The sequence below is a fragment of the Mytilus californianus genome, unplaced genomic scaffold, assembly GCF_021869535.1.
Source record: "Mytilus californianus isolate M0D057914Y unplaced genomic scaffold, xbMytCali1.0.p SCAF_2, whole genome shotgun sequence".
NCBI classification, from domain to species: Eukaryota; Metazoa; Mollusca; class Bivalvia; order Mytilida; family Mytilidae; genus Mytilus; species Mytilus californianus.
In genome coordinates, this window is record NW_026262668.1 from 138,341,147 (window position 1) to 138,353,515 (window position 12,369).

Consider the following 12,369-nt stretch of genomic DNA (forward strand, 5'->3'; position numbering starts at 1 on the left):
CAAAAATTGAAAGCCCCAGAAGATTTATTTATATTTATATAAAAAAATAAGGAGATGTGGTATGATTGCAAATGAGTCAACTTACCTCAAGAGTTCAAACGACGAAGATATAAGTAATTATAGGTCAACATACGGCCTTCAACAATGAGCAAAACCCATACCGTATAGTCAGCTATAAAAGGCCCCGACATATAAATGTAAAACATTTTAAAGGAGAAAACTGATAGCCTAATCCTTAACAATACAATTTACGAAAAATAAAACCCAAATATGACATACATGAACAAAGGACCACTGAATTACAGTCACATGAAGGATGTGGTTGGGTTTAAATATGTTGGTAAACGTTCAACCCTCCTTGTACAGTGGTATAATAGAATAACATAAGAGCAAACTTTAAAAATCAGTTACAAATGGGTTAACTTGATAGAAGCACACAAATAAATAACTAAAATTTAAATAATAGACTCAAAGCACCGATATATGAACACTGGCAGGTACTTTATATAAAAATAAGAAGATGTGGTATGATTGCCAATGAGACACTTCTCCACTAGGGGCCAACTGACATAGAAGTTAACAGCTATAGGTCACCGTACGACCCTCATCAATGAGCAATGCCCATACCGCATAGTCAGCTAAAAAGGCCCCGAAATGACAAATAAAGCTAGTTCAAAGCCAATAGCAACTAATAAATAAATCATATTTTCCCAGATTAAATTACCTTTTCTAACTAACTATGAAATCAAAGATACCGTAACATATTTTTTACAAGATTTTAAGGTTAAGTGATTCATTAAATGAGAACGTTTGATGAGGCCTCCTTTTTTGGCCTTGAATTCGAAAATCAAAAATTTATAAAAGAGAGGCGAAAGATAACAAAGTCATAAATCGAAACCAAACTGACGATGCCAAGGCAAAAAAAAAACGAAAAACGACGAAAAGAGAAACAACAGTACATAAAACACAACATAGAAAACTAAAGACTGGGCAACACGAACCCCACCAAAACCGGGGGTTAGGTGCACTGGAAGGGTAAGCAGATCGTGCTCCACAGGTGACATCTGTTGTGTGATATGTTCATAAGACATTAGTCCGTCGGACATTAGTATTTATCTTTTTTTTAATTTTGCCTTACATATTGATATCAGGGCTTCGAACTTCTTACATTTAATGCAAAATAGATTTAACTTAATCAGGAACGATCAAAGCCGAATATTTGAAAGCCAATGATGTATAAGAACCGAAACAGTTGAAGAGCTATATGACCCAAAAGAACATATCAAGAATAATAGCCAAATCCATCTTAGGTCAACTTTGCTAGGGGGGGGGGGGGGGGGAGGTTAAAACCTTTGGTTTCTTGATTATTTATAAATTTATAAACGGACAATCTAAGTAATGCTTTTTATAAATCATGTCAGTACCGAAGTACTGACTACTGAACTGATGATACCGAAATTTGCTGCTAAAAGCGAATTATTATTTCACTATATCACTTTCATTAATGACTGAACAAAAAAATTCATGTTTTATTTTTTTAACATCTCGTAGCCAATGTCCCTTAAAGAGAAATGAAGGCAAACCTTGCAATTTCCCATATAATTAATATTTCCAAGGAGCATAACTCTTTTAGATATAGTCAACTGGCACTGATTTTCGAATTCGTCCGAAACTTTGCTAATATTAACCTTTGATTTAAATTTGATAAAAATTTATTAAGAATTGTACACGTGAGAGCGCTTACAATGCAATTTTCCATATTATGGATATTTTTCTAAGGGCATAACTCTTTTAAATACATTTGGTCGGCACTGAATTTCGAACTTATATAAACCTATGATATAAGTTTCATAAAGATTTGACAAGAATTATAAACCTGAGACCAGACGGACAGACGGACGCCCGGTATTTCTATGTCCTCCGCAACGCGTTGCGCGGGGGAACATTAAAGAAAGAAAAGAAAAGACGAAACGTCCACCAGTAGGGGTATGATCCAATGGTTGTGAAACTCATTAAAGGAACCATACTTACAATTTGGTACGCAAGACGCGCGTTTCGTCTACACAAGATTCATTAGTGACGCTCGAATCAAAATTGTTGGAATGCTTCAAAGACCAACTTGAATGCATAGAAAACCGAAAATTCCGCAATTAGAGCACATATCAAAATCACCCTGTTACAAGCTCCAAATCATCCCGAATTTAGACAATAAACAAATGTGTTACAGAATAGACCAAAATCTGTAACCAAATCTAGATTCCCAATCGACAACTTAATGAACAGGCAGCGACGACCGATATTCCTCGGACATGCGCACGATGGGTGTGCTTCGTTTAAACTGGCCAAACAGGAGAACATTGTTTTTGGTGTTTTTTTGTGTGTACAAGGTAGTCTTGTAGTTCTTTTTTATAGGTGACGTTTCTGTCTCGTTGACATATATCCACATCCCCTTTTATTTATATGTTAACCAATAATGCTATTAGCTTACATCGGTACTTTCAGTATACAATATTTTATTTTCCAAATTAAAGGGCCCATTAAGTGCATAACATTAATAACAACACGACATAAACATTACAGAGTGATTAAAGAAACATAAAATAATAGTTCAAATGCACGAGGAAAGGGTCAGTGGTCAAGGGGAGATAATTTTGCTATCTATTTAACTAATTTTCTGATTTTCTAAGTTGTAGGCCTTTATCAAGGTACTTTCTGCCTGGTTGAAAATGTAAAATCTAAAATGTCTGAAAAATTTTCTTTTCCATCATGATTACATTTTCTTTGATTTTTTACACACTTGATAAAACCAAAGAGGTAATGGAAAAGTGTTCATTACTGTTTATCCATTCGAAGTTACAGCGAGGATTTCAATACAAACAAACATCTAACAAATCGTCAGATCAAAACTTCACTTAGCACCGGTTTGAGCCAAATTCTTTGCTGGTACATATGTGCATTGAAAGACACATGTACTTGGAACAATCAAGTGCTCTGAGATTATGGACATCCGCAATTTAGTATTTTGAAATATTCCACACCAAACTGTTTATATAAAACAATGTTTATCGCAGTTTTTGTGGTTACTATCTTATCGAACTGAACATCTTAATTATAATTATTTATGATGAGATTGATTGGGAAACTCTAGCTGAACGAAGAGAAAGGAGGAAGTTACAATTATTTTATAATATTCAACATAATAATGCACCAGCCTATCTTTGCAATTTAATTCCACCAACAATCCAAAGTACAGCTGTTTACCCTTTTTGTAGACTTTCATTGACCCAAGAATCCTTCATACCTTCAACTATACGACTGTGGAATAATCTTAATGTGATGACCCGCAACATTGACTCTTTAGGTAAATTTAAAACCGAATTAAAAAATCTGAAACTGAATTCAAAAGCCCAAGTACCTAAACATTATGAATTTGGCAATCGTAAACTCAACATCATTTTGACTCAACTTAGATGCTCGCCTCTTTTTTGAATAATGATCTTAACAGAGTCAATATCATTTCAGATTCGTCTTGTAGCTGTGGTGCTAAGCGTGAAGATTCATATCACTTCTTTTTTTAATGTCCTTATTATGCGAATATAAGAATCAAACTATCTTATAATCTGAACTGGTTACCAGAGAACTCTCCACTAAATTTGGACATCTTAACCTCCGGTGATTCGTCATTAACTAATGATGAAAATGAAAGAATTTTAAAGAATGTAAGTGCATATACATGTATATTGTGTACAACCATTCACATCATCACACATCATCTTTTTACATATCCAATATATATAATGTGTTGTTTGCATGCATGCTTTGTAAATATTCTATTGTTATAAATTGTTCATGGGAGAAGACTTTATAAGTTTGATTAACTTGTGTCTCATCCCGTTTGCATATTTAAGCAAATAAAATATGTTTAAACTAACATCTTATTTTCTACAGAGCTTATAGTATTAACTTAATATTTATCTTTAAAAAAAACCACTTCACATTCTACATTGGAGAATCAAACAACAGTCATACTAAACTATTGATGTATATCGGCTAAGTGATGTCAAAGGGAAAATCACCATGTTATGTATAAAGGATCGAAATCCAAGGAAAGTTCAAAAAAGGAGAGGCCATAAAACCTGAGACAAAACCACTCGCTCAACTATATCAGCCAATGGAACGAAGCATATACGTATGAAAAAAATCACTTGTATTCGATTAGTCAATGGATAAGATAACAATAAAGTTATCACATAAAAATAACGACATTAAGTCTTGCTATATTACACCAGTATTATATCCCATGAACTGTATGTATGCTAACAATATACAAAACAACCACCAGTTTGTACTCGTATATACACATGAACATAATAAAAATATACGTCCTCAACAATAAAAAATTAATACAATATGCCAACTCTAAATTGCTTGTAGTCTTAATACATTTTAACGAAGACAAAAAGCTGCCAGTAATACCCAATTCGCTAAGGATATAAAAAGTCAACCGGGTCAGCTTCGTATCTTGACTTATTTTAGTCTAAGATACAGGATTTTATTAGTTATTATTGTCTTTGAACTAGTTTTCAGTAACTGCGAGTACTCTCATATCTGTACTTTGTGTCTTTACTGTTTTTGTCAGTTTCTATTTTGTGTGCTTTGTATCAATCTGATGAATTAAGCCCTTTTCAACTGATTTTTATAGTTTGTTCTTATGTTGTACTGTTACACCACTGTTCCGGGTTAGGGGAGGGTTTGGCGATGTATAACCCCGCCACATTCTGTTTGACCTGTCCCAAATCAAGAGGGGGCTTCGGTTGCCGAGTAGTCTAAGTAGTTCAACTACTGTACCACTAGCCTGTCAACACTGAGGTTAGTTCACGCGGCAGATGCGCTCGACTCCAATCTTAATTGACTAGGATAGTCAGTTTTCTTACCGAAGGTCGGTGGTTCTCTCCTGGAACTCCGGCTTCCTTTATCAATAAAAACTGGCCGCCACGAACTAGTCAGCAGTGCCGAAAGTGACGTTAAAACACCAAAAATCAATTAATCCCAAGTTAAAAGCCTGTGACTCAGAGGTTGTCGTTAGTTGTTGTATTTTATATTTGTTTTTCGTTTATCGTTTTGTACATAAATCCGGCCGTTATAGTTTTTAGTTTAAATAGTTTTACATTTGTCATGTCGGGGCATTGTATGACTTACTATGCATAATTGCTCATTGTTGAAGGCCGCACGGATCTATAGTTTTTAAATTCTACGTCATTTAGTCTCTTGTGGAGAGTTGTCTCATTGGCAATCATACCACTTCTTCTTATTGTTGTATTCTATCTAGAAATTGACAGTGATTGTTGGTCGGGTACTCAACTTCATTTCTCCTATTGTCGACGTTCAGTAACTTTCCAGCATGATTTTGTTTTATCTTTTAGTTCATTCCTTAATATATGGTAATTGCTTACAATGAAGCTATTGAACACATGGTTCTTTACGTTCAGTTAAAATCAAGCCTTTAATGGGGCATTCGCCACGAGATATAAAAAAAAATAAATAATTTTTTGTTTGTTTGTTCAATCATTAATGAAAGTGAAATAGTGAAATAATAATTCGCTTTTAGCAGCCAGTTTCGTTCAACTTTGTCAAAATAAGCTAAGAAACATCGCTGATAAATTATTCACTTGCAAGTGAATAACTCGACCTCATTGAATCCGTATTCATGTAGCTAGAGATTGGTTACGCATGTATTAGTCGTGTTCAGCCATTAAAAGGAAAAGAATGTTAACATTGAAAGTGAAACAAGGATGAACCATTTCGTTGACTGATTCGATCCACAAAAAATCATTCTTATACAGGTAAAAACGATGATTAACTTGTTTTTTTAAACCTATTTCATGAAATCAAACAGTCCTAGAAAAGTCCATTTGCACGAGGTCGCTATCCATTTATGTTTATGTTTATGTTTATATCGGATTATGTGACCGTCGGCAGTCTTCGGAGGTCATCTCGATGGTTAATTAGATGGCGTCTAGACTAAAATACACACGAAATGCTGATATATATTTTCGAGTCCGTGCATTGTTAATTGTTTATTTCAGACTTATTGTAATTTGGATATACGTTTTAGCAGGAACATATATATTGACATACTGTTCCCAGGTTTTAGTATGTTATAAATCAAATATGAGAATTTGAGTCTAAACGGTGGACATGAATTTGACAGCTAATGCCCCTTTAAATGATTTACGGATGCCTCCCTGATTTGGCTGTTTCAAAGATAATAACGGATATGTTACATTGATTGTAGTCGCCCACAATCAAATTTTCAACAATCACATACGAATGTTCTTCGTGTATAACATCACCGAATGCGATTTATCTTCAGAATTTTACCTGTCGTGATCAACGCATTGAGTGCTACTGATTAAACAAGAAGTGTTTCCCATTCCGGACACCTAAGTACACCCTTCTGTGATTTTTTTTTTTGCTAATGTTTGTTTTCTGTGTAGTGTTTTGACCTATGACTCTTGGTTGCCTCCTCTGTATTTTCCTGCTTTATTGTGCATCGTTTACTCACCTTAATGTTTACAATATTGACTGTACGCATTAAATTCTTTATTTTAAATGTAACATGTTAACACAAATCAAAACACTGACAATACTGATTTCCAACCCTTCCTATTCCCTTAAAGTCCCTTTGCTATCAGTGTCTGACTTTGTAGCATTGTAACTTGCACGATAAACTAGTGGGTCCTTCGTTTTTGTGTGCCATACAAGTACCTACAATTACAAATAAATTAATACTACAAATCAGGACCTCAGAAGAGCACATACAATGTCATGTTGTAAATACGTTTTCGTTGATATATGATATATCATAGTTAATGCTTTCTGCAATAAAGTATTCACATCATACAAAAAACCCCTGTTATTGTGATTATTCCTTGCCATGGGATGCCATCCTGACTTAGTTGACCGTTAGGGGACAGACACACTTTAATTTTCTGTTGTGGGTGAGGATTTTGAAAATGAATAATCTGGGCTGTAAGAACTGAATATAAAAGATTTTTATAGTTTGTTCATATGTTGTACTGTTACACCAGTAGGGGGAGGGTTGGGCGCCCGCTAACATGTTAAACCCCGCCACATTCTGTATGTGCCTGTCCCAAGTCAGGAACCTGTTTTCGTTTCTGTATATCAGATTTTTTATTTGTTCATTGTTTTGTTCAGTTTGTTCTTGTGTTGTGTTGTTGCACCTCTGTCCCAGGTTAGGGGGAGGGTTGGGCGCCCGCTTAACATGTTTAACCCCGCCACATATAGCTGACTTTGCGGTATGGGCTTTGCTCATTGTTGAAGGCCGTAGAGTGACTTATAGTTGTTAATTTATGTAATTTCAGGATATGTGCGAAAAATATGGCCATGGATATGTTCAGTTGGTAGCAGTCCAGTCATACTTTTCGTATATGAATCAATTGCAAACGAATGCGACTCGTCGCCTATTTTTTACTTTCCATGAGAAACACGAATGGTGTTACTAGTTGGACAGGAATCGCTTATATTTCTGGAGCATCTGAGTTCACGCCGGTTTATAAGGATTCATGTTGCTCAAATCTAAGTTTTCTGCGTTAAGTTTTGAGGACAACTGATTGGTTGTTCGCATTTTTTTTGGACATGACGATGATATCCTTCGAGTGTCATTGTCCCTTGGTATAAAATTTTTAACTTTTTCAATGAAAACAAAAAATCTTGCACTTTGACTAATCTAGTTCATTCTGTTTATACCTTCGTGCATTCATTGGCCTTTGGCTCCAAGTCGTCTAATGTGCAACAAATTTCTAGAAATGATGACTCTTGGTAACCTTTTTGAAATGTTGTCCGAAAGTACAAATCATCATTGAAATAAAACGTCTTGGTATTTAATGCGAATCCAGCCATATCTATCGGAAACTTTCGATTTTTTGTATTCCATGCATCAAATTTTACCACCTGAAATTATATTGTGTTATACATTATAAGCTCATTCTATCTATTTATCTTTTTTAATGTCATATGCGATCTTTGACTTTTTATTAAACACACATTCACACATACAAACGAACAAACACGTAACCAGATGCGCCAAGAATTGACCAATGGGCAATGTTTATCATGTGTTGCTCCCAGAAAGAATTAAAAGAAAAACCTTATATAAAAAAATTAAATTCTGTCAATGCCATTCACCCAAAATTGCTTGTTAGAAGTCAATTCCATTCACCTAATGATGCTTGTTTGAAGTCAATGCCATTCACCCAATGATGCTTTTTAGTCAATGCCATTCACCCAATGATGCTTGTTAGAAGTCATTGCCATTCACCCAATGATGCTTGTTGGAAGTCAGTGCCATTCACCCAATGATGCTTGTTAGAAGTCAGTGCCATTCACCCAATGATGCGTGTTAGAAGTCAATGCCATTCGCTCAATGATGCTTGTTAAAAGTCAATGCCATTCACCCAATTATCACCCGATGATGCTTGTTAGAAGTCAGTGCTATTCACCCAATAATGCTTGTTAGAAGTCAGTGCCATTCACCCGATGACGCTTGTTAGAAGTCAACGTCATTCAACCAATGATGCTTGTTAGAAGTCAATGCCATTCACCCAATGATGCTTGTTAGAAGTCAGTGTCATTCACCCAATGATGCTTGTCAGAAGTCAATGCCATTCACCCAATGATGCTTAACGGAAGTCAATTTCATTCACCAAATGATGCTTGTTAGAAGTCAGTGCCATTCACCCAATGATGCTTGTGAGAAGCAGTCTTAGTAAGTGGTGATGTCAAATTGCAACTACTTGAGCTTTGAGTGCAGTATTTATTTGTAACCCTCATTCAGAACAATAATTAAAGCTATGCTGCAGATTAACATACCCAGTTTTACCCCCAAAAGCACCAAAAAGATAAAAAAAAAAAAAAAGCGTGCGTCATGGCGTTGTCGATCCGTAGTTTTTTGTTTTTGTTTTGCATACAGCGGACACCCTTCAAACATTTATAAAGACATAAACAAAATCTCATACATACTGTTATGTTAGGTTAAATGCTTCAATATGGTGTATATGCTGAATCAAAATATACATAACTACGTCTATGTGTATGTCTATATAAGCTGGTTTACTTAATCGCATGAATAAGAGTTACTGTTTTTTCCTGCATTATCTGTCTTATTCCACACAAAAAACAAACCTTCCCATTTTCGAGGATTGGTGTCTGGTATTTTTTTTTAGAAACAAATCCTACGGGCCATACTGAAATCTTCTTTGTGTGTCTCATCTAAAAAAAGACGTGTATAAAAATAAGTAGAAGTAGTATGATTGCCAATTAAAATGAGAAAACTTTCAAAGATCAAATGACGTCACAATTAAAAACTATAGGTCACCGTATGGCCTTCATTTATAGAAAAACCAATATCGTATAACAAGCTATAAAAGGCCTCGACATGACAAATGCAAAACAATTCAAACAAGAAAACAAACGGATTTATGTAAAAAAAAACAAAAATAAAAACAAAAACAAAAATGAAATACAGCAACAAACGGCAATCATTGGGACAGGCATTTACAAAATCTGGCGGGGTTACACATGTTTAAAGTATTTAATTGATAACCTTTTAGAATAAGTTTATTAAACAAAACCGATAAGTTTACATGATTCGTATTTAAATTTGCGGGTTATATCACCATAACAATTGGGATGTGATATCCCACTGTTAATAAGTTTTCTACAGATACAACCAAACTTCCAAACCAAATATGTGTACCTATGATATCCCACTGTTAATAAGTTTTCTACAGATACAACCAAACTTCCAAACCAAATATGTGTACATATGATATGTGTACCTATGAAAGAATTTAGTAAAGGCTTAAGTATTTTGTGGTAACGAAATCCCTGACTTAATTATTTACCATTGACATATAGATAATGTTTATTGAAACCTCACTACAGACGCGGACATAGGGAACGAGTTTGGTTATATTAACATCGTAAGATGAGGCCAAAGTAACATCACCGTAAAAAAAAAGGAAAATTAACATTAGGGAACGAAAAATTCTCCCTTTTGTCGTAAATTTTTGCGTTCAGTTTCCCTTTTGAAGCTAAAATATTTAACTCTAGGAAAGAACAGCTATTACTGTTTATATATGATTTATTTAAAGCAAGTTCCTTTGGATACATTTCGACAGTTTATTTTATGGCCAAGATTGAACAAAAACATGATATTCTTAATCAATATGTCTATACAACCAAAAGGACAATTCCTAACATTGTGAGCTTAACAACAATATTACTAACATTTTTTGTTTTGTGATTATGCCAAAAGTCAGTAACTTACTTCTGTGAAGAGTTCCAAATCATATGTATTATCATCATCAGCGAAGTAAACCACGCCATCTTTAGACATATCGATATTGGTCCGCAACCAAAATATTGCCTTATTCCTTTGATGAATGCCTTTGAGAGTTTTTGGTGCGTTTTTATACCGTGTTGCAGATAGGTATGTAAACTTTATGTCTATCTTATTTAACAAGTATCTGACTTCCTCTAATGTTCCTTCTCCTTCTTCCACTACGATCCAATGCACTGCTGGTACGTTTCTCAAAGTGTTACCGAGTCTTGTCAGTTCAGGAATCTGAGTCAATCGTTTGTATGTCGGAGTAATTACATAAATTATTGGTAAATGTTTATTTTGTTCTACTTCTTCTGTACAGGACATTTTCCCTCCATAATATAAAACCTCTGTGAACGAGAAATAACTTATATATTAAAAGATATGAAATGGCGACATGGTGATGATGATACATTAAAGGAAATGTGAGATAGCACCCAGCGACAAAAAAATACCAAAAGACATTTAGGGGGCATCATGCAGTCTTCAACATATAATATGTGTTAATCCAAAAAAAGAAAAAAAATTTGAATGCATTGAACATCAAATGAAATATAAACCAATCAAAGTAGATTGAGTACAAGTCCATTCCGCATTCTGTATGTGCCTGTCCCAAGTCAAGAGCCTGTAATTCAGTGGTTGTCGTTTGTTGCTGTATATCATATATGTTTTTCATTCATAATGACATTATTTTGTACATAAATCAGGCCATTAGTTTTCTCGTTTGAATTCTTTCACATTTTGTCATGTCTCGGCTGACTATACGGTATGTGTTTGGCTTATTGTCGAATGCCGTACTGTAACCTATCTTTGCTTTCATCCACGTCATTTGGACTCTGGTGAATAGCTTGCTTATTGTCGAATGCCGTACTGTAACCTATCTTTGCTTTCATCCACGTCATTTGGACTCTGGTGAATAGCTTGCCTCATTGGAATTCATAACAAAGTTCATTATTTTTATAGCCATTCAACTGATATTTACTGATAGTGATGCAACTTTATAGAAAATATCATTGATCTATCACAAGTAGAGTACCTATCAAAATAACTTAAGCAGAAAACTTAGCATTGAAATTGCTAAATAATTGAAAGTCGCTGGACCATGACCTTGGAAAAAAAGGGGACAGAGCCTCGAAATAGTCTTCGTCAAACTGATATGTACTGAGTGTATGCAACTTTAAAGAAAACATCAGAAAACTTAACAATTGTTGACTCCACGACGAGTCCTCGCCGGAAAAGCAACACCGTTGACTCGCCTTCCGCGAATTTCGTCGCAGGCGAGACATAAATTATAAAGCGGTTGCTTGTTTTATATTACCCAATCGGCTTTTTAAAAACAATATAAAATAAATAAAGTAGAAATCATTAATTACCTGAAGACAGAACTTTGCTGTACAAGTAGTAACACCCGATACATGTGATTAATAATGCTATAACTGATACTTGGGCGGCTGAATTGGTTTTCATCTTGTTCGACATAATTATTTCAATCCATGTTACTAGTATCCAAAAAACACAGCTGAAAAAGATAGTCGTTGTCAATCATTTGCACTTTTAATCTTTTATAAATAAATATTTCTCTCCAAACTTTGTGTTTTAACAAAGTTTCACGAGGAAGAAACACAAACGAATCAAACGTCTTTAACGTTCTCAGATCGTAATTTGATGCTGAAATCTCGGGACTTAAAATATAGAAAAAAATGCCAAATGTTATTATATCCTCTTATAACAAAATATAACTTATTTAGTTAGCACGAAACACACAATCATACCGCGGGCGGAAGTATTTTATTTGAAAACTTACTTTGCTATATGGGTTCACACGAAACACATAGGCATACATTTAAATTAGGCCTTTATCGCTAAACTGATATTTGTGATGCAATATTTTTAACTTTATACCTTTGTTATGTGTGGGACACCTGGGGAAAACAGGTACGCACGGATACACGGACTGGACCGGA

The 12,369-nt window shown here is 34.7% G+C and overlaps 1 protein-coding gene across 1 annotated transcript; it reads right to left on the minus strand.

Annotated features, from left to right (window-relative positions):
* Positions 1–6,588: 6,588 nt before the first annotated feature.
* LOC127731213 (galactosylgalactosylxylosylprotein 3-beta-glucuronosyltransferase 2-like) lies at positions 6,589–11,917 on the minus strand. Its single transcript, XM_052240172.1, has 5 exons — positions 11,779–11,917; positions 10,352–10,755; positions 9,205–9,291; positions 7,771–7,974; positions 6,589–6,768 (listed from the first exon to the last, which is right to left on the minus strand). Exons 1-5 carry the CDS (start codon positions 11,882–11,884, stop codon positions 6,667–6,669), a joined length of 903 nt encoding a protein of 300 aa, XP_052096132.1. The 5' UTR covers positions 11,885–11,917; the 3' UTR covers positions 6,589–6,666.
* Positions 11,918–12,369: the final 452 nt, after the last annotated feature.